The 23,965-nt window shown below is 38.3% G+C and overlaps 1 protein-coding gene across 4 annotated transcripts in view; it reads right to left on the reverse strand.

Annotated features, from left to right (window-relative positions):
- Positions 1-23,965, reverse strand: part of ntm (neurotrimin) — a 442,255-nt gene that overhangs the window by 24,672 nt on the left and 393,618 nt on the right. For all 4 annotated transcript variants that reach the window (XM_075486521.1, XM_075486520.1, XM_075486519.1 and 1 more), the window contains one exon: positions 14,582-14,707. In XM_075486521.1, coding sequence (XP_075342636.1) covers positions 14,582-14,707 — 126 coding nt within the window. The remainder of the gene's footprint in view (positions 1-14,581; positions 14,708-23,965) is intronic.

Raw genomic sequence — 23,965 nt, forward strand, 5'->3', positions numbered from 1 at the left:
TGGTCTGAGCCCTGGGTTGTCATGTTTTAGGGTGGCAAATAAATTCATCCATATTTCTAGAAATGAGAGCTGCTCCTTCCAAAGTGGGATGGATGCCATCTCTCCTCATCAGACCAGGTTTTCTCCAGAAAGATTGCCAATTATCTATGTAGCCCACGTTGTTTGCTGGACACCATCTAGACAACCAGCGATTGTAGGACGACATGCGGCTAAACATGTCATCACTGGTCAGATTTGGCAGGGGTCCAGAGAAAACTACGGATCTGTGAACGATTTCGAAACAAAAAATGTGACAAAAATCCTGACCTGGGGCACACCTTGAGACATGTTTGCAGGAAGAAAGGCAGAAAATGATACCCAAACGTCTTCATCTCTTAGTATCCTAGCTGCTAGAATGTCCTTAGTGTTGTAAAAAGGAATGGCAACATTACCAAAGCTTCCAGTAAGACCTTTACCAATTCCGAGTTTTTGGAGCATTTTGCAGGCCTGCAATGCAAAAGTACCGGTAGATGTATGTTGACTAAGTAAATAAAATTGATTTGACAAAACATGAATTATCTTTGGCTTATCGTGTCCACAAATGAATAAATGCCAAAGGGATGTGCAACATTTTTTATTTTTTCTCTTTTTTTGGGGGGGGGGGATTTTCATCCCATTTTTCCTCTGATTTAGGGTTTTGTATAAGATTAAATTCTGATTTTTTTTATCTCCGTCTGGACATATGGACTGTGTTTTTGTCTACATTTCACTTTCCATTCATTCAAATATTACAGACGCCACTAATGTTACAGATGTCTACTCTTTGTATGGTGATTATCTATGTTTGGTTGAATAAATATTCAGTCAAAATATCATATATAGTATATTCATATATAGAAATGTCTTGTTAATAGCTTTGAATTTTTGCTGTGAGATGGATTTTAGAATATATATATAATTTGTCCTTGATTGGACGTTTTTCTTAAGTTCAGCATGCATCATATTAGGTCAGCACAGAACAGTCAATCAAGACTTATTGAATGAATAATCAACTTTAAATAGCCAGGAATTTAAGCGCTGTGAATGTTTGTGAATCTTAAAACTATGCGCTTCTGACTTGTTTTGAAGTACACTGACTTTTGTTACACTGACAGAATAGATGTTTTGTAGATATTTTCCAATAAATGTAAATTATTATAACTATTGAGCGCTCAATCACGGGTACAAGAAATAAAGCAGAAGATTTCAGGTTTGGCAGCTGCGGGTAAGCCTGTTCAGGTTTCAGCAATCACACTGCAATTTCTGCAAAATTTCACTCTCTTGTGAGTGATTATTTTGTTGTCGGTCTACTCTCTTGTGGTCACACTGCTGTTCCTCTTCATGCACAGCCGAAGACAGTTTGACTGCCAGTATTCCAGCTGTGTGAGCAAAGTCACTGGAAACAGCAGGCAATAAGAGCCAAACAATCAAATTCCTATTTACTGTATGTATACATAAGAACAAAAAAAGACATCAACTCAGCAGAAAAACACGAATCCAAGATTCATTTTAATAAGTACCATCCAAACTCAGAAAAACACAATGCATAATGGCACTTTTAAGTTTTGATGGGTATGTGTTCCCAAAGAAAAATATGTGACTTTCTTTTTTAAATAAGGACTGCTGGGTTTGTGACCTCGTCATTAGTGAGATAGAACTGTGTCCTGCACTGCCACCAAAATGACATGGCAGATCATCAGGGAGACCACACAGAAGAGGGTGATCAGGAGAAGAAAGCAAAGAGAGCCAGGAAGTCTCAGGAGAGACTGGGCGGAAGATAATGTACCCTTCCCGTGTCCCTGAAATGCCATGTTCAAACTCAAGGGCAAAGACGAAAACGGGGTAGAAAATGAAAGGAGACAAAGAAATTTGTGTGCAGGGCAAGGTGAACAACTTCGTAGCGGAAAAAGAAGCTTGAGGGATATAAGCATTTAAGGAGAGAGAAGCGAGGGGATACGGGGAGGTAGGATTTAAATTGATGAATTCAAGCAGGCGGGAAAAAGAAATAGAAACGGAATGGCAGATAGGATCTGTTAACAGACAGAATAGCACATATAACCGCAGACAGACTAAGAGTTGAAACTCTATAACCAGTTTTGTCATGAGAGAAAGGAAGTCGGAGTCAAATATGTTGCTGAAAAAGAAGTGGCAAAGCTGTTGTTATTCTGACAAACACTGAGACGGAACACTTATTTAAATAAATGATGCTCAAGAAGACAGTGGAGGATAAAACCAGCACCGTTGCTGCTGCTCTATGAGGTGAATATATAGATACATTTCCACTGATTATCAGCTTTTCAGCCTTTGGCACATGGAATATCTTAATGTGCCAAGCTTCCTTTGACGCATCATCCACTTTGAGGCAACAAAACATAAAGAGGGTTTAAAAAAATAAATAAATAAATAAATATATAGAAACACAGTAGCTTGGGGTTTTCCGTATTACCAAGATGCAAGGAAGCAGCTTTACTTCTATCGAGGGTATGTGCCAGCAAAGAGAATCTGTTGTGAATGTAGATTTTGTTCGGTCAAAAGCATGAATATGACTATGAGAATACAAAGAAAACTAAAAACCTTGGTATATTGTAGATGCAGCTGTGTAACTGAAGGATACGATACGACTGAAAAATATGAAGACTGCATTGTACAGCATGAATGTGCAAGTATGAATCCCTTTTATATTTTTGTATACTAGATTATTAAAGATCTCTTTAGCCTCTTGCACACATCGGTTCATCTTCAGTGACACCCGCTGCTGTTCAACCTCGTAATTCATACAAGCCAATCAGAAGCGGATAGTGCCCAGCATTGTTGTGTCCTTACAGATATCAAGCCGGCGTCATAAAATCAGCTGAGTGATGACAGCACTGCTGGTTAGTGGCGAGTTCTGCTATGCAGGCTTACAGTGTGTAAGCAGACAAGAAGTGGGATTATTTTGCTTCCGTTACTACCTCCCTACGCTCAGATGTGTATCGGAGGCAGATCAACCCCCCCCCCCCGGTTCTGCCCCAGTGAAAGAGTCTCTGAAAGAGTGAATATAAATGTGATGCATTCTTTACGTTTTCCTAATTGAAAACAGTATTTTTCTTGTTGTTAGCTGTAAATGGTAAATGGGCTGTACTTGTATTGCGCTTTTCTAGTCTATCTGACAACTCAAATCGCTTTCACACTACATGCCACATTCACCCATACTTATACAGCAGGCTACACAGTGCTTTGCTCCAAGCATTCACACACATTCGTATGAGTTTTTTGTTTTGTCGCCATAGTATTTATGTGTTTGTGTTTTTGCATTTGGCAAACGCTTTTATCCAAAGCAACCTAAACTCATATCCCAGTTTGGCAGGTAGCGTAAGGGGGTCTTGCCTAAAGAACTGGGAACTGGAGGTAGTACCTTTCATGCGAAGGTCAGGATTCAAACCCCGGGCACCCACATGAAAGGCTGCACTACAGGCTTACTACTACATGATCCAGTCAAATTTATAATCTCAACTGCACAGCACAGCAACTAGCCTAGTTTAGCTCAACTATTTTGACCAAATCCCCACAGAGTTTGTCACAAAAGTTCACTTGGGTCCGCTACAATGGGAAGGATGACACATTGTCATCTATTACTTATCAAGAGCTCCCAAAGAATACTGTCAAATTCAAATAAAACCTAGCCACCTTTTTCATGGCTTAGTATTTGGGGGATGACAGATGAGGCTGAACAAATATAATGTCATAGCCTGCATTTGAACACAGGTTGGGTGAAGTAGGTACAGGTCAGGAGCTTGGATTGTTAGAGGAGAAGTTATTTTTATTTTTTTTTAAACCTGTACCTCATCTCTGGCAAAGTTTGGTGATAGTCGGACTCTATTTGGAGCCATGTATATCCATATAACGGGAGTGAACTGGGGCATCGGCCAATGCCCCTATATATGGATGACAGGAGCATAGAGGAATGTGTCAGAGGGACTAATCCTCTTTGTAGATACATTTGATTTTTCACCTATTAGATTGTTATCACTGCTGTTGTTGAAACGGAATATGAATATTAGGGATGCTGTAATTCGTTTCTTTCATGCTTCAGTAGAGAAATTATGTAAAAACTGCCCTCTAGTGTCACACCAGTGTGTGGAGAGGGAAATGAAAAGCCTACAGATCTATTCAATTTGTCTCTTTTTATTGGTTTGTTTATCTACTCTGAACAAACTTAGTTAATATACTGGTCATTTATAGCAATTGAGCACAAAGTGACAGCATAAAGGCACAAAGGCATGATACCAAATTGCCTTATGACCCAGTGAGGGAGTTTACTGTGGGTTTTTGTACATGAATCTGAATTTGCTTGCATGTGATCTCCCTGTAAACAGCAGTTAGATCCCAACTTGCAGAGTTCATAGGACTGACTCTTAAGATGAGAATTGGTAGAAGGGCTCTTCTGGTGCCAGAGATTTGTAACAGCTTTTCAGCTTGTGGCCATATAAATTTTAAAAGAAAGTTTGGGGAATATTTCCAAGCAGCAAAGTAAAGAGAACTTAGATTTCAGGTTCAGAATCTCTGACATCAAATGACCATCTATTTTACAAAAAAGCTGAACAAAACGAACAAAGCTTAGACAGAGTATCACATGTCTACCGGCTGCCAGGAGTACTGAAACCCACATATTTGAGATTTTTGTTTTCTGGTAAAGCAAAGAAAGAAAAGAAAAAGGAAAAAAGTCTTCCAGCACAAAATGTCTTCTGTGTGTGAATACAGAACTGTGGATTTTGGTCTCAATTTTATATCTCCTCATATATTTATTAATTTTTATCTATTTCTCAGGAGCTTTTATCCACTAAGGAAAAGCTCTTAGGTAGTTTGGAGAATATTCCTCAAGTACTTTCTAATTATACCTATCAACATATATCTCGATCACTCTTGATGCTCCAGTGGAATGTTAGCTTCTTATTTCCTTAACAGATTTGCAGCTACCTGTTAAAACCATCTCTGCCCACTTGTTTTATAATCTCCATTTGTAAGTGTTAAGTAAAACGAAGTGAAGTCCCTTTTATTTATTTTAAAGTGCTACAGATGTGAGCGAAAGCTTAAGCATCTTACCAATAAAAAAGCAAATATCTGTGTATGTCTGTGTGTGGGTGCTCACATGTAAATGTGATCTCTTTCACACATGCAGTGTCGAGTTTCAAGACATCTGGGTCATATTTTGGCCAGAGGTTGTTTTATGCTACGCTTTCACAATGACTGGGGCGCTGGATTAGTACGGAGGACTGAAACTGCCAAAGAAATACAAAAATACACAAATTGTTCAATAAATGAAGTAATATGGCATTTGTAGGCTAAACTAACTGTTGATAAGAAAACGAGAAACTCCAGAGTCACGATGAAGACCCATGTTCTTAACCAGGGATGTTCCTTTTTACTAAAGGGTCTTTGGACAGTGACTCGCCTTTTGAGACCGTTCCAACCTGTTAGTGATAAACTGTTAGAGAGTGAGTAATGTCATTAAAAATTACCCTGTGAGAATCTGGAATTAATTTTGTCAACAAAAACTATCAATAAAAAGATCTTTTTTTTTCAAAATCTAACTGATAACCATGAAGTTTTCTCTCAGATAGCAGTAAGGTGAGCAATATTTGTCCACAAGGTAATAGTCATCCTCATAAAGACATTTTTTTGGCCATTATTTGATGCTAAAATGGAGAAAAAAGGAGATAGATGCAAATTGCAACTTGACTGGCTAGCTGAAGCGTAGTACAACTAATTCTAGGTGACTAAAATCACCAAAATACATTTTTATCTAAACCTTATCAGGTTCAAAAGATAATACCACCGTAAAAGGGTCTAATATTGCAGTTAAATCTTATCAAATGGATGACTCTGACATCAAACCTTTTTAGCCTTATTACCTGCACAAATAGCTTTACACAACAGGCAACACTGACACTGTGCTTTTTCTCTACATATTGAATGCATTTCTGTCAAGAACACACTGACACACACTGAGCAGATCAGACCAGAGACACTGTGGGTTTCAGCCCAAGGACACTTTGACACATAGAAGGGCTGGGGATTGAACCGCTAATCTTCTGATTAGTGGACCCCCACTCTATCACCTGAGTCACAGGCACAAGAGCAGGGCTTGCGTTCTTTCTTTAACCTTCAAAAGAGTCTAAAACTACAGCTACCAACTCCGTCTACTACAACTTTAAATGAATCTTTCCGAGCAAACAGCGCTGAACAAATACATTGCTCCTCAGCCAAATTCAATCTGTGCATGTTCATTCAGGCTATCTTAATGCACTGCGTGTCGACTCGCCACCTGAGCTGGAAAACCTTGCAGTCAGGTTGTGTGGTCTGTGGGAGAACCAAGAATCACTTCTGAACCACTGCAAGCCCCTAAAGCCATCTATCTATCAAAGGTGAGGGGTAGCTGGGTCATGCCTGTGTAAGAGCCCCAGCCCCAGTCTGAAATCATCAGTCTTTATGTGCACACATGCACACACACACACACACACACACACACACACACACACACACACACATATGGGGTCTCTATATATCAAATTCACTCTTTCACTCCTTGGAGCACTTGCACTACCTGGGCCCACACTGAATGGCCCCAGGCTGGGGAAAGGTTGCACAGCAGCTGGGAGATACTGAAGCTGCTCTCTGAATATCTGTGAAAAATGCGCACTCTGACTCTATGCATTCTTACAATACATCCTTATCAAGCCGTCCGTCTTATACTTGAAAAGAAACGGACGGAGAAAAAGGGTAACTGCAAAGCAGAGAGGATTCGGCAAGTTGAGGGTGAACAATATGAGAGAAAAAGAATACTAAAACTGATATAATAGCAGAACCAAATAGCAGGTTTTCAAGCTGACACTAGCCTACATTTTCATCCTATCATAGTTACAATTGCAATACCAACTGACTCTGAATTATGGATTTTAAGCAGATAAATAAAACATATTGTAACTAGTCAGTGCAAGGATTTTGATAATGATGATGCTGAGATGAGGACAGAATAAAGAATCTTTGAAGTGGCCAGCTCTTAAAAAAAAAAGCTCTTTCACAGCACACAGATGCAAACAAAGCAGAGATTTCAGGTAGTGATTGCAGCCGTCTCCATAAAATAGCTTTCCTTTATTCAATCATTAATGTCACAAGTACATCGTGACAAAACCTGCTGTGACGAGTCACTGAGACTCCCTCTGTAACAGCAGCTCACCATCCACATTAAACAAATTATAAACAGTTGATATACACTTCATGATATTGACTCTTGTTTCACGTAAAACAAAACACGTGTTTGGGCTTGTCTAGAAAATCATTGCTAACATAAGAGGCAGGAATAAATGGATGGGCACTCAATAATCTGGGAAACAACATTTTCAGATAGGAAAGTAGGATGTCACAGTAAATGGAAGAAAAAAAAAAAAAAAAAAAAAAATCAATGAGGATGTGCCCTGAAAATAGCCTTATCACATTTCTCTTACTCACATTAAAGCAGTTACAGTTCCCCCTGTCAGACCTCTCTGCATTCTATTTCCCTTACAAATATTTTTGTTTCCAAGCAATAATAAAAACCATGAATGGTTGAGCAGACAACTCGCTCCACTGAAAGACCTAAAAGACCAATGCAACTGTCCATATGCTTTGGTACCACAGCATGGTGGTGCACGTTTTGGTCAATCATGGTGTCCTGACGACGCAACACTGTCTTGGGCAGATGTTCTATCGGGTCCAATATAGACAAGACGTAGAGGACTACTGCCACTGGTGTGACAGCTGCAGCGCCACAGATTCCTGTCGGGTTACCCATGGTGAGAGTAGGGACTGGATGTCAGAGATGGAACAGTGAGGAAAAAAAATAAAAATCAGTACAACTTTACTGATTTAAACTACTTTACTAAATGGCCTGTGTACCAGGCTCCAGGTGTTTATCATACTCATGAGGATAGGCGCTCAAATCTTGTGTATGCAGCCATGTGTGAAAGTTGGCTTGCTGTACCATACCCTACCACTCCGACCAGCCAAACTGAGATGCGAATGTTTGCCCCTGTGTTCATGGCGTGCTGATCTGCTGCCCAGGACTCATCAAGCAGGTAACTTCCCTGTATTGCCACGGGAAATTTTAAACAAGTTCAAAAATAGCAAGAAGCCAACAACCATACCAGCAAACAAACAAATCTGCCTGTCCGGCCATATGTTTGTGTGGGAAGTCTAGCGCAGGAATGAAAGTAGAATAATGAGCCAAACCAGTGCAGAGGCAAAGCCCCCCCAGATTTTTCATACACTTGAACAGAAAATGTAAAAGAGAGAAACCATCAAGAAACTAAATGACTGTGCAAAGTGAACAAGCACATTATACTGTTCTTTGCACCTGCATGAAAGATTGATACATAACATGAAACATTTGCTGAGCGGTGGGAACAATGGCCTCTGTGGCTACCAATCCTAATTACCGGATTCTGGTGCAGCTTCAAGCTGTGAAGGAAATTTGATCATAGCTTACAGCCTACCAAAGAGGCAGATAAAATCATTAAATGAATACACAAACTAAAGGATTTCTTAAATTTCCCTTTCCAAAGAAAAACAAACAAGGTACCATTAGTCAAGTTAAGTTTTGCTGTTTGCACTGATTGCACACTTTTTTCTACTCATTTGGGTTTTTTTTGGAACTTTTCTTTTGTATTTCCTCATTTGTCCCTGCAGCCAAGGCTAGTTCCTTTAGTCCCCTGCAGAGGAGCCTTGTCAGTGGATTTAATGTGCAAAGCTCCACTTGTAGCATCTTATCACTATTCTTTACCTGGGCATCCTCCATGTACCTCAGGTGGTCAGACATAGAGACATTGAAATTTGCTTTCCAACCATGGAATGACACAATCAAAGCGGCCCTTTCTCTTTCTAAGAAATTGAAAACATCCTGGAATCAGATTCTATGACACCATCAGATGTTCTTTGTGCACGCCCTGGCTGTTTAAAGCTCTTTAAGGGCAAAGAGGGGGGCCTACACAATGTAAGGCAAGTAGTCACAATGCTCCTGTTCGTTTCTGTAGCCTGACATCCTGGTTTTCAAAAGATTTACATAATTACATAATTACAAATATTTGATTCTTTTTAATGTTCTATCATGTTTTTTCTAGATCATTTTCAGATCTAACTCTGCTTTTTCCCCCCAAGATTTGCTGTTTAGACAGAGTAATTTAAAAAGTACTATGGGCCTAATTTGTGCCCCACATGCATATTCAACTCCGTCCAAGAATGCTGTCATTGAAATATTCTTTTTCTCTGCTTTTTATGCAACAAAACTCCACAATGTAAAAACGTTTCGGTATATCAGTACACTTGAAAACCCTCCGCGGTAAAGAAAAAAAAAAAAAAAAAAGAATTGTTTGAGTTGAGTTGTTTTGTGTAGGGCAGCTTCCACAAATAGTAAAACATCCATCCATCCATCCATCATCTTCCGGGATCGGGTCGCGAGGGCAGCAGCTTGAGCAAAGAGACCCAGACGTCCCTGTCCCCGGCCACTTCCTCCAGCTCTTCTGGGGGGACCCCGAGGCGTTCCCAGGCCAGCCAATGTGTCCTGGGTCTTCCCCCGGGGCCTCCTCCCAGTGGGACGGGCCCGGAACACCTCACCGGGGAGGCGTCCAGGAGACATTCTCAGTAGATATAGTAAAACATATAATCCATAATCGTGCATACTTTTCTAACCTCTCATTGTACACAACATTACACAACATTTATAGCTGGTCATGCATATTCACTGTAAGTGTAAACATGTATTTTCAGCAACAGACGCAAACGCTTTGCGACATGAGAGTGAATACGAAAAGTCAGGAATTGTTAGTAAAAGTAAAAGAACTGTAGAATCCATCGTGGAACACAATTGCTTGTGTCTTACTCGTGTTTGTCGCGAAACCTCCAGTGTTGAAGTGGAAAATCATCATGTATCAGGAAGTCGAACGTCAATGCGATGATGGATGCAGAAAGATTTTGAGGGTCATTGTCATCATTCAGTGAGATCAGAGCTACATCTCTGTCAGGATATCAGTGTGTATTGTACAGTTTATACTTATAGTTCCAACTGGTATAGTTCCAGCTGCGTCATGATAAGTTGATAATACATCCTCGCAGCAGCACCCCAAGACAGCAGAGAGATGTTTAATCCCAGCAGGTATGCGCTGGAGCTGATTTCAACCTCATTTGATTCACTTCTATTTTTTTATTGTTTGTTTTTCAGTTTTTGACATGATTGAATCTTTTAACCCATTCACTACAAATAATTATACTTATATGGAGTGCATTGATTCTCATGACCCTGATGTTCATTTTTTTTAACAGATTTAGCAGAGAGTCTAACTCATGTAACTATTATAATGAAGATGAATTTCATATGTTGATTGGCAATGTAACCAGCAATTCCAGTGTCTTTTCCACAATTCACTTAAATATACGCAGCCTTCCTAAGAATAATGATCAATTTATGCATTTTTTGTCAACACTAAAACATGAATTTTCAATTATTGCCTTGACGGAAACTTGGCTTTCTGATGAAAGTGTTGAGCTTTATAATATGCCTCAGTACACATTAGTATTTTCAAATAGGAAAGAGTTGGAGGAGGAGTTGCTGTATTTGTTCATGATAAGTATCAGTTCAAAGTAAGAAAAGATTTGGATTTAATTTCAAACGAAACTGGGGTTGAATCTATCTTTTTGGAATTAATGTCTTGCCCTGTTTTTGGAGGTAGAAATGTCCTAATTGGTTGTATTTATCATCCACCTCATAGTGAAATTAATTCCTTCAATGAGATACTCACAGCTTCACTTGATGTTGTTAATAAGGAAGGTAAACTTTGCTATTTGCTTGGTGACTTTAACATCAATCTTATCAATACTGAGAATCATTCGACTGTTAATTTTCTAAATGTGTTATATTCATCCTATTTTTTTCCTCTTATTGACAAACCAACTAGAGTGACCTGTAATACAGCCACTCTTATTGATAACATTATAACTAATACACTGGATTATCCAGCAGACTCAGGTATATTATACTCTGACATTTCTGACCATCTTCCTGTATTCCATATCATTTCAAACAATAGTTTTAATCATAGGGTTCTAAATGTCAGAACAAATTTCCGCAAGTTTAATGAAGATAACGTCAAACGCTTCAGAGGATTGCTTGAAAAAGTAAATTGGGATGATGTTTATGGTCAACAGGACGCCAACAAAACCTATCAATCTTTTATTCATCTGTTTAAGTCTGCATTTAATGAGTGCTTTCCACTTGTGAGCCTTAAAATTAATAAAAGACATGGTTTTAATAAACCTTGGTTCACTACTGGATTCTTAAAATCCTCAAGAAAGAAAAACAGATTATATAAAAAGTTTATTTCTAATCCAACTCCACTGAACTCTAGTACATATAAAAAATATAGAAACAAGTTTACTTATTTACTCCGTATGGCAAAGAAGAAATACTACTCTGATAAATTGAAAGAATCTACAAAAAACATAAAAAATACATGGAATATTATTAGCGAACTATTAAACAAGAAAAAGGCACCTGCAAAATTCCCATCTCAATTTACAGATGGCAAGTCCACATTCTCCAATATCTCTGACATAGCAAATGAATTTAATAACTTCTTTGTAAATGTTGGTAGCACTTTTGCCAAGAGAATCTCTCCATCTAATAAATGCCCTATAGATAATATCATTGGTCACTTTCCTACCCTGCAAAACTTTGAACCTCCCACAGTTAAGGAAGTGATCGACATTATTGTACATCTTAAAAATTCAGCAGCAGGTCACGACGAAATCAAGGCCAAGCTGCTGAAGGAAGTAGTTCTCTACATTAGTAAACCGTTAACACATGTCTTAACTGTGTCACTAAAGACTGGGGTAGTTCCTAATGATCTTAAAGTGGCAAAGGTATTACCTCTCTTTAAAGAAGGTGAACCCAGTGTTTTTAACAATTATAGACCGATTTCTATGTTACCGTGTTTTTCCAAAGTTTTGGAAAAGTTAGTTTTTTCCAGAGTTATTAAACACCTTAATGATAATAATATTCTCTTTAAACACCAATATGGGTTTCGAAAAAAGCATTCAACATATATGGCTGTTTTGCAACCAATAGATCAAATTTCTACTGCTCTGGATAAAAATATGTTTGCTATTGGTATTTTCTTAGATCTCTCAAAAGCATTTGACACAGTTGACCATGATATTCTTTTGTCAAAACTTCACAGATATGGTCTTCAAGATGTTGTGTTCAAATGGTTTACTGATTACCTTAGTAACAGAGAACAGTATGTTTGCTTTAATGGTCATGAATCTATGAAAGCATAACTATCCTATGGTGTGCCCCAAGGGTCAATTCTTGGCCCCCTTTTGTTTTTAATTTTCATTAATGATTTTGCTGTAATGTCTGACTCTTCTTTGTCCATTTTATTTGCAGATGATACCAACATTGTCATATCTCACTCTGACTTTGGATGTCTAATCAGAAATGCTAATACCACACTGGAATACGCCTCAAAATGGTTTCAGATGAACAAGCTTTCTTTGAATGTGAACAAATCCAATTATATACTTTTCAGAAACAAAAATAAAACTTTTCCTAAGCAGGACTTAAAGCTGCAAATTAATAACCTGGAAATTAAACAAGTCTCATGTATGAAATTTCTTGGGATATTAGTCGATGAAAGATTGTCTTGGAGAAACCATATTGAGTATGTATGCAAAAAAATTATGAAGTCTTATGGTATTATCAGAAGAGTCGCTCCCTTAGTTAATCAATCTTGTCTCATGACATTATATTACAGTTTAATTTATCCATATTTAACATATTGTAATATTGCTTGGGGTGCCTCATTTTCTTCTTACCTTAACCAGATACTCCTAATTCAGAAAAGATTCTTAAGAATGATTTCAAACTCTACAAATCAGGCGCCATCTGCACCTTTATTCAGTAAATTCAGACTCTTGTCAATTTTTTCTATTAATATGCTTCAAACATCTCTGTTTATGTTTAATTTCATTCATTGTAAACAAGACCTTCCAGGCACTTTTCATATGTTCTTTTTGTTATCATCAGATATTCACTCATATTCAGTAAGAGGTCAGAACAATTTTCTTTTACCTCTTTGTAGAACTTCCAGACATAAATGTTTTATCAAATTCCATGGTCCCCTGCTCTGGAACTCCCTAGACAGAAGTCTCAAGCTTTTATCCTCCTACAAAATGTTTAAGTCTAGTTTGGTGAGGTATCTTCTGTTCAGGCAAAATTTCAATTGAAATGAAATTGTGATTTTGTTCTCTCTCTGTATTTTTCCTTGTCTCCTCTTTTCTTTTCTTTTCTTGGTTGATTTAATTTAGTGTTTTGTATGGGGGGGGGGTTTATATAAGCCCTTGGGCTTCCTTTCCTCTCCTGCACATTCTTTTGGCCTTTGTATTAATAAATGTATTTTAATGTTTTATCATTGTGCATATTTAAATAATAGAAAAAAATAATAATAATAATTAAAAAAAAAAAAAGCTGTTGTTGTGAAACGGCGATGTTTTACACTTTGGACCAAAGTAGCTACTACATGTTTTGTCATGAGATGGGTTGAAGACATCTACACAGTCAGCACTGACTGTGAACTGCAGTCTTCGTTGTGAGCGTCAAGTGATTTGTGCAACGAGCATCCACCACAGTGGTCTCCCACCTCATGCAGATCCGAAATGGAGCACTTCAGTCATTTCTGACAAAAACTACCTCTAAAGTCATCCAGCCAACCATTACACTGCCCCTAAATCTAAATGGGAAAAACAATTGGTTCTAATTTCCAAGAGACGGGATTGGCACAGCAGTGTTTGCACAAGCATGTAGTATTGCACAAAAAGAAGCAATCGCTGTCCCCTCTCTTTGCTTATCTCCATACAGACAGGTCAGTCACACTCGTGCCATGTTAAGATTTAAATTCCCAAATCCCAGCTTCAACAAAGGACAGCATAGAATACCGAATAAAAGCTTGGGTTTGGGAATAAAAGCGTCTTGCCTGATTAAGCAAAGCATGGATATACAGGCATACATAAATAGCAGCTAACACATTGTTTCCTTCAGTCTTCAGGAAGCAATAAAGGAATAATGCCATTGAGAATGTACAAAGCAGAAAACCCAGTTTTGGACACACTTGGCATGGCATGCGAGTCTAATGCATAATAATCCTCACTGTGTTCATCTTCTCTGCTTTAATCCTGTCATTCAAACTGACACCAGAACATTTACATCCATTCAATTATCATAATTAATCAGTCCAATTACAACAGGGCCAGTTTATTTTCCTGTGAATGATCGTGTTGTGATGATGATCTGCAAACAGGTAATGATGGCTAATAAGTGAAGCGAGAAATCAACTAAGAGTCAAGCAAGGTCACTGATAGGGATGATAAACACAGAGGCGGAGGGGGAGAGAAAGCTTCAGATGGGACTTAAAGCATAGAACGTGTGATACATTAAAATGACAATACATCAGAAAATTTCTCTGCAGCTAGAAACTTGCTTTTCAGACTAGTAAGGTACCTGAATTGGAGACGAGTTTCCAGCTGACGGAAGGCTCTGGTTTACCATTGGCTTGGCACATCAGGGTGATGTTGGAACCTTCATTTACAACAATATCTCTCGACAGGTTGATGATTTTTGGTGGCACTGAATGAGGAAAAGACAGAAAAAAAGACAACATGAGAAAAAGCATTTAATCAACAGTGAACATGTCAGGCTTGATATGTTTATTTTGTTAATATATATTTATATATAAAATTTTAAAGTTAGGCTTTAAGAATAAAGCTTGTATTATACAATGTCTGAGTATAGTGTTGCTGAAATTTACTTTTCCTGGGAAAAAAGACAAAGGAAAAGACACAAGAATACATTGTTGAAACTGTAGGATCTAGAATTTTGTTGACGTAGAACAAAAAGGCATATCTTGGGCTCTGCTTTACATATCTGGTTTCTCTGTACCATTTGCCTGTTGGGAACTTTTCGAGTGCAAACAGAGTCTACACTTCAAGCGGGCTTTGTAAGGATAGAGAGGACATGCTGGGTGTGAGGGAAGGAAGGTAGCTTAAGAGACCCAAGGGGTACTGTACATATTTCCTCTGGGAAAGGTTTTCAGTTCGTGCTTGGCATTAGGATTCTCACTTTTTTTTTTTTTATTGTAAACAAACTATACTTTCAGTATGTGAAGTGTACATTACAGGCTGCCTGATTTATTACTTGGCAGGGAAGCTAAAAACATTTTTCTTTGTAACAATGAAAAATGTTAATTTCTGGTGTGGACAGGTACCTCACAAAAGCAGTTGTTATTGAGCAAACAACTTTGAAAGATACCGCGCGACAGAACAGTGTAGAATGAACGACGTATCAACTTATTTGTGGCACAAGAATCAATAAAAGAGAAATAACGCTCATTTGACAATTGAATCATTGTCCAACTGTCTCACAGCAAAACGCAAGACATTCGTGTAACTTTATCTCTTCATTTGTATTCACAGACATGATTTTTTGGCTGTTTTTTATACTACAGGACATGAAAATAATTCCACAGAGGAACACAATGACACTTCCGCTAAGTTTTTCCAATTCGTCCTATCGTTCCTTAAGATTTCCTGAAAAGCAAAATCCTCAGTGAGTGAGTACCAAAACATTAGCAGCTTTTTTTTTTTTTTTTTTTAAATCATTTGCATTTATCTTTTCCTATTCATATCCTCAAATTGCAAATCAAAACAACAATAGAAAAATGCCCACTGTCATGTCTAATTAATTTAGGATACAGTTACAGGCCACTAGCCATCAGTCAAGTCGTAGATTACTTTATGAAGTTATGGGGCTTAGAGAGAAGTGCAGAGGGTGAAAAAGAGCACCATTTTTAAGGGTTTACCTCCAGTAGATGCTGTGTGTAGAATTTATAGCACATATATAGTCTTTACTGGTTTGCCAGGGCTCCAGCATACTTAAGTACACTTTAAATATAGATTGAGCGAAACAATACTGAGCCACATTCCAAGTACACGGAATCCACCTTTGGATTTACAAATGAATAAAATAAAACAAAAGGTCAGTATAAGGGCTTGCAGGGAGATCCAAGTTAGAGGCTTATAGCCTGTGAGTTCCTGTTGGCTAGATTTCATGTCATCCATCCACATGGCCAGAGATAATGGAACTAAGACCAATATCTATAATAATTTTTCCACGTTTTGACCAATAAAAGGAACCCCAATTATTATGGCTTGTGTGGCTTACTACATCAACAGTGTCTTTGGTTTTATAAAAGCAATAAAAGACTCGTCGTTGTTGATGTCGCAGAGCATTATGCGCAGTGGTGATAAAGTGAATCCTTTCCGAAAAGCTCCATACTAAATTTTACAGTGGGATAAATTCAACTTCCGTTCGACTTTTTAATCTGAACCCGAGCCCAGCAGAAGACAACACTGAAGACATTAGTTGAAATGTACAACAAGATGAAGATAATCAAAGAGGCGGGAAGGAGAAAGTGTTGGTCTGTGGTGTCTGTGCAGTGGCTGTATTTCAATGCTAACTACTGAGCTCCACAGTCTGACAGCTGCTGATCAAGGTAAACATGTTGTGACTGACTGTGGGCGGTATTTATGCTGGTTATTACAAAGTCTCACGAGACAGTTAAATTCAAATCCAAACTGTTGATTTGTGGTTTAATTACAGACCGGTTTTGTTGTGTTTGAATGCAGAGCTGAATGGCTGAGAGCAGTGTTAAATTTAACAATGAGGGTTCTTTGGTAAACAATGACTTTCAGTCAGTGTTTGACAGCAAATGTGTGACCCTCAGGTATAGAGCTAAATGATAGTGGTAATGAAAATGACAGCAAACCACTGAGACTTGTTGTGTGTACTTGACTTTTGCAAATGCAGAAAGCTTTTGTCCTTAAGCATTCAGATCTAGTTGGATGTGATGACATCACAACGAAGTGACATAGGCCTCCAATGCAAAATGACATGACAATAACAACATGAGCTGTTTTCTGTTAGCACCAGTCGAAAAAGGTATCAAAAGAAATCAGAGAGGACTCTTTGAGGGTAACCGTGTGGTCTTTCAAAATCTTTTTTTTGGTCCATCTGTCATCTCAGAAATGTATAAAGACTTGGTTTACTTCTCTTGTTGCCTTTCAACAGGAAACAAAGACCAAAAGTAGCAGCATGTGTCACTGAATCATATTTCCTGCTGGCTGCTAAAAGCTGCAACATTATTAATATGGTAATTGTCAAGCTTGGCCATTTTCTGTCATTATAGAACTAAGTATTGTGCATGCAAATTAATGGCAGGCACTGTAGTTCAAAATATCTGATAAACTTTGAGGATTTTGAAGAAATAGAAAACATTTAATGTGTTTTTAACAATACGTTTTAGTGTGAGAAAGTATTTCGAACATATTAACATATACAAGTCATATTGGTGTGCGTTCCCTTTAGGTTCTGATCATGTTATGTAAGCTTCAAATCTTTCCTAAAAAAAAAAAAAAAAAATGTAGAAATGCATTGGAATTGTTTCCAGACTATTCTACTCTTGATCAGTTGATGAAAAAAAATTAATAAAATAAACATACATCATGTACACTGAGCTGTTTTGTGTTGGTTGCTCTAACAAAACATAGAACTGCAAAAACATATCTTATCAAGCGAACAGACAATTGTATCCAGTGTTTTTCTAAAGGAAAGTCATCGAAACGAGCTGTGAGATAGACAACCGCTTTGAGTATTTGATATGCCTTGTGTACGAATTGTGCTCTACAAATAAACTTGCCTTGACTATTCACAGAACTATCCAGAGTATTAGAATACCAGGGTAGTTCATTTCATTGAGGGGAAGTTAAGAAGTACATTCTATCAGTTTTCGAGGTCTGTGAAGTATATCACAATTTCCCGATTCACAATGTTCACATGCAATTTCTTTTAATTTCTGTAAAAGCCAGTTTCAAGGAAGAATTTAGCTTATTCCAGGGCAGATAATGCCATAGCAGTTATTTTTCAAAAACTTTGCACCTTTGCACCTTTATAAACGTAGAAAGACAGAGAGGCTTCAGTAGTAAGATCTCAGAATGAAAGATTACAGAAACAGTCATTCACAGAAATGTTATCAAAATCTTTGTCATGAAAAACAAATCGGAGTGTCTATTTGCACCCCTGGTACAAATAGCCTTGGCCACACAGCTGAGCTATTCACATCCCGTGACGTAAAGCTGCTGGCTTGCACAAAAAAACATGGCGGACATCCGTTTTTTCGTCATCAGAAAGTGAAGACTACTGCTAGGTTTCGGCACTAATATCTGTTCCAATTAAAAACTAGATGGAAACATTGTGTTTTATTTTCATAATCGATGTTCAGTGAACACATTACAATCGTCAGTTTGTTAGTTTTTAGAAATTTCGCGATCATGACGTTCAGCCATATTAAAGGTAGGGTAGGAGATCCTGGATTTTGAGTCCAACGAAGCTGCATTTTGAAAATACACAGGTAAAAAGTCCCAACCCTTTTCTTCACTTTCCCCCCGAAGCCACGCCTCTAGAGTACATGAACGCGCACGAGCACAAAGGTGCACGAGCGCTGTTCTGACAGCAAGCATCGATCGTTGCCGTATTTAGTATTTAGTTTATGCTAACTATACGTTTAATAATGCTAGGTGCTAGCCAAGCTGGCTCTAGTTTAGCTTCCTGCCAAGCTTCGTTCACGGAGCAGGGTACGCGCACAGGGGGAAGGAGGGGGAAGGAGGGGGAGGGGGAAGGAGGGGGAGGGGGAGGGAGGAGCAGATTGCAGTTTGATAGACGGCATCAGAATCCAATCATTGTGAACGGTCCGTTCAGTATGATTGGATACTGTTTTTCCTAGATTGTACGTTGTAGAGGCCACTAAAACTTTTCATATTTGTGTCAAAACTTTTAATTAATTGGTTGCAATGGGGGTGTGAAGAGTATTTCAAGCAATATGTAAAAAAATGTTCCAGAAAAAGATCCCCTACCCTGCCTTTAACTATAAAATTACCTGCACACCACAGAGACGTATATGATCAACTAGCTTAGTGGTAAGCGATTTCGGTTCCAATGCAGGAGTCCCGGGTTCGAATCTTGCCCGTTGCGTTTTGGCAGTGAGAAGTGATAGTGCGCATACCAACGTCTCTGCAGAGAAGGTGCGCAATTTGAAAAACAATTCAGTTCTCAAACGGAAGTTTTGATTGCAACTATTAGCTAGTGCACCAGGGTGTAAATAGCACACTTTGCTATAAATAGCGTACATTATTCTGAATGTCTATTAGCACCCCTGGTACAATAGCCTTACACTATTCACACCACTGATCTATAAAGAAGGTTCTTTATAGATCTGTGATTCTTCACACCCCGTGAATTACCACCAAAAACACCTTGCTCGTGAGCACAAAGGCCATTGCGGACATTAGTTTTTTCCTTATCAGAAAGCGAAGAATTCTGATGGCACTAATATCTTTTTAAATTGAAATATAGATGTCTTTCTTAACTCTTAGCTGAGGACATCTCTGGCCTAATGGATAGCGACGTAATCCTCCATACGGGAGACATAGTCATGTAAAAAATGTCTTATAATAAGTAGATCATAGCTCTGTAAATGAGAATGCGAGTATCATAAAAGAGGCATTTTCATTGCAGATTTTGCATTAAAATTTAATTATGTGATCAATATGCCAGTGTAAATGCAAAGGGGTGTAAATAGCATACATTGCATTTTGTACCAGAGGGGCTATTACAGTAATGGAACACATTGCCATGTGCACCGGGGTACAAATAGCATACACTTCTAATTGCACCGGGGTACAAATAGCATACACTTCTAATTGCACCAGACGGTGTATCAATAGAACACATTGCTGAGTGCACCGGGGTACGAATAGCATTCACTTCTATTTGCACCAGGGTACAATCAGCATACAGTGCTAATTGTACCAGGGGTGCAAATAGCCTTACCCAAAACAAATACCGCTAGCTAAGTAGCAGTAGGTGTAGAGTAGTTAATGCAGCGCAAACATGGCTGTTAAAGCAGAAATTAATAACAGTACCTGATTTAAACTAAAATGTTCCATTAAGCCCAATTTATCTGACACTTTCTGGTTCAAAGTTGCTGTGAATGTGTCATGTCTGTGGGTTTTTGACACGTTTTTAGTTTCTGTTTAAGTTCTTAGTTTTACCATGTTTTAGTTTTTCATGTCTTAGTTTTGTTAAGTTTTAGGTTCAGGTCTTGTTTTTAGTTTTTGCCATGATATGCCACCTCAGTCTTTCTACTGCCCTGCCATCAGCTTCAGTTCCCTCACCTGTGTTTTCCCCATCAGCTGCACTCACTCACCAATCACCCTCCTCAGTATTTAGTTTCCAGGTTTCCCCATGCACTTTGCCAGATCCTCACCGTCACTCATGGTCTCAAGTCAAGCCAAGTCATACTAAGCTAAGTCTTTTGTTTTCTCACAGTCATGGTCATGTTTTGTTTTTTCTCAGTCTAGTTTTTGTCATCCGGCTCAGCCACGCTTTGTGTTAACTTTGTTTTTTTTAAATAATAAATCAGTTTTGCTTTTTACATCTCTGAGTCCGCATCTGTGTCCTACCAACCCACCCCATCGTGAAAGAATGCTTTTGTTGTGCAAGCCACTGGCAGTCTTTAACATCACAGTGCAGCCAAAAAAAAAAAACTCTTTTGTTTGTGGTTTCAGTAAATCCAATGGCCACAGCTGACTCCAATCACAGTTGCAGTATAAGCATCAGTGTCCCCAGCAGTGTTATTACACGGTAAGAGGAGTTCAAAATACAGTGTCTAGGAGTTGAACTGCTTCAATCCCTATTCTATCCATTCTGGCCTGCAGTCAGGAAAGCTCTGCTAAATTAGACCTCGCAATTCTCACAGCAGACTTTCATCTAGATTTTCATCTCTGCTGATGCAAAAGTTACTGTGATTTCTGCTGCAGAGTGACTTCATGGCAGTAAACAAGGTCCATTACTGCACAGCTTCCAATATGCTGTTAATGTACATAATACTCAAAGAAAAGAAAAAAAGGGGGTGGGCAAGTATGACCTTCTTACTTTCACCGAAGTAACTAAATAAATGCTCTAAAGAGAGATTTTTTGTTAACAGGCAACTGTAACTGGGCAAACCCCTCCATAATATTTGAATGCTGAAATATATCAGACCATGACCTCATTTGCATTTGGAGGTGAAACTAAATTACTTCATACCTCTGAAAAAAATATGTGGCGGAAAAGTAATCTAACTGAAATGTTAACAACTACTGTTAAACAATGTCAGGAGAAAAATAAAGAGTGATTTTTGTAACCAGTTTAAAAAAAAAAAAAGAAAAAGAACAATTTGACTTGGTGCATTATATCTATCCTATTTTAGAGAGCACTATCGGGGGGTTGTCGCCCTCTGCAAAATTCATGTAAAACCTGTACCATATATTGCATGTTCATACACTCAAACACTTTCATTCACCCAGTCACATGCTTATCATAAAGTTGCTATGTGTCCTGTGGTTTCAAATCACCCATATCCACAGTTATGTTATATGTACTTGCTGCTGGTGTTGTTGCAGCTTGTATTTTTTTTTCTCCCGTCTCTGTTTGTCTACTTGCTGGTGCTCATGATGGTTTTCCGGATGTTTTCTGTTTGGTTTCTACAGATATAGCAGCTAGTTGTCTGGTTTCTTGTTTTTCATTGTCTTCTCTGATCCTTTTCTTTCTGTCTCGTTTATCTTTCTTTTTCTTTGATCTCCCTCTTTCCCCTGTCAGGTTCAGCACTATTTTATGTAAAGTATTGTAACAACAATAGATAAATAAGCATTACTTGGGAATCAAAGTAAACTTTACATTCATAAAGCTTCCCATGGCAAAGCAAATGTGTTTGGCATTTGTGTTTTGCTAACGCTGTAGGCGTTGTAGATGTCAACAAATCAGTTGTTGCCAAGCTACGAACACAACAATGCAACACATACATGGCCATCTTAAAAGATCTCAACCATGGCTTTCTTTGTGGTCCACTTCCAATTTTCTAATGGTTTGACAACTGATTTCAGATTCAATTTTTTTATTCATTTTTCCTCAATAATTTACAGTGCAACTATATCATTTCCCTTTGGGGATCAATCCAGTTCACTTCGAGTTTCTCCATGGAACAACACACTGTCAGTGTCTAGATTTGTAAGTAAGACTGGAGATCAGGCATACTATGGAAGCAGCTTTACCAAAATCAGGAAGTTGTTCTGAAAGGATGTGAGGACATAACATCAACATGCTGTACGTTTGCATGTACTCAAGGCCTGCATGATGTGCAGTTAATCATCAGCAACAGTTTGAGAGGGTTCCTCTGAGGCCATCTGCGTGCAGCCCGTAAAAATTGTTACCGTTTAGACTGTACCTATTTCAAGCTACACAATCGCTTGGATCTGCCTCCAATCACAAAAGATGATGCAAAAATAAACTGAACAGTAGAAAGAAAGGGAGCAGATGGAGAAGCACACTGAAGCTTGTTTTTACAAGAGACTATGCAGCAGATTTGCCATCGTCCAACTGTTAGACATGAGAGTGAAACTGTAGACTAATTAATGCACTTGCAGTATCTAACACATATGTGCAGCTGACCCAAATTCTATCAGAAAGTGGAACTGCCTACTATTCATGCAACATGACGTAAGGTGTACATAAAGACATTGGGTTTGATTATAGCATTTCAGATCAACAAGACAGGAGACTGATCAATTTCTATACATGTTTAACAGCAGCATTTATATTCAGTGCCAACACACTGAGACACCATGCAGAGGGAGATTTAGAAGCTATATGAGGCTGGTACAATGATGGTAAAAGAGATAAACTAAGCTGTAACAGCTAAGCAGTAAATAATTGAAAATGTTGAACTTTTAAGGGTTTTTTTTTTAACTTTGGTGTGTTTAATGTCCTAAAGTGATGGAGAAGACTCCAAGAGGAAGTTAATCAATAAATGTACGTTCACTTAAATAAATAATTTCATGAACAACAGCATTGTGATGCGACTACCCAAGACTTAAAAGGCAGCTGCCTACTCGTCGCGTGTCAACATTCATATTCATTATGCGCATCCTAAAAACAGACATGAAGATGTTTCTTCTCCATCTCAGAACAAAACATAAATGATGGCTGTGTCACTGCTATTTGTCTAGACACATAACACTTTTTAGGTCTTCCTGTTCAAAAGAAAACACATGTATTGTTCCTCCCTGACAGATCCGTCCAACAAAGCTTTCAGTCATTTCCATTTCAAAGCAAAATAAAAAAGCACCCATCTCTTTTTAAACATTTGAAAATCATCACTGTATGAATAGTGTGCTACTAGGGCTTTAACTTGTTTAGTCACATCAGACATGTTTGTAAGACAAAATCTCTATGAATGACTTATTGGATGTCAGCTTGATACCCATTTACCCTTTCTGAATAACAAAAGCATACAGAAAGCGTGTCAGGGTAGCTTCATTTTAGCAATGGTTCAGAAGACCAGAGACACACACAAGTAATTAAGAACATTTCCTACTATCATAGCTAATTATAGAAGGCAGCAATACAGGCAGACTATGAACATCACAATCATCTTAATAGCATCAGCGCAAACCCAGACAGTGTGAATCCAGGTGTGTTGAAACCTCTAAAACTTGTGCTCTACAGGTAAAATCAAGCACATGACATAACACATCACAGCACATGCTTCCATGCTAAAGTGGACATGTAAATATTTTGCAGTCTTCATTGTCAGCGCCAGTTTGCTGTAGACGGTTTCTGTAAAAATGTCAGCATTTTAACACAAAACATGCCACTAAAATTCTTTGTATACTTGCATGGTGTTGCAGGCTACATAAATATATGTAAACAGTCACACTTTAACCGTACATCTTA

Source organism: Odontesthes bonariensis, chromosome 16 (assembly GCF_027942865.1).
Source record: "Odontesthes bonariensis isolate fOdoBon6 chromosome 16, fOdoBon6.hap1, whole genome shotgun sequence".
In the NCBI taxonomy this organism is placed as follows: domain Eukaryota; kingdom Metazoa; phylum Chordata; class Actinopteri; order Atheriniformes; family Atherinopsidae; genus Odontesthes; species Odontesthes bonariensis.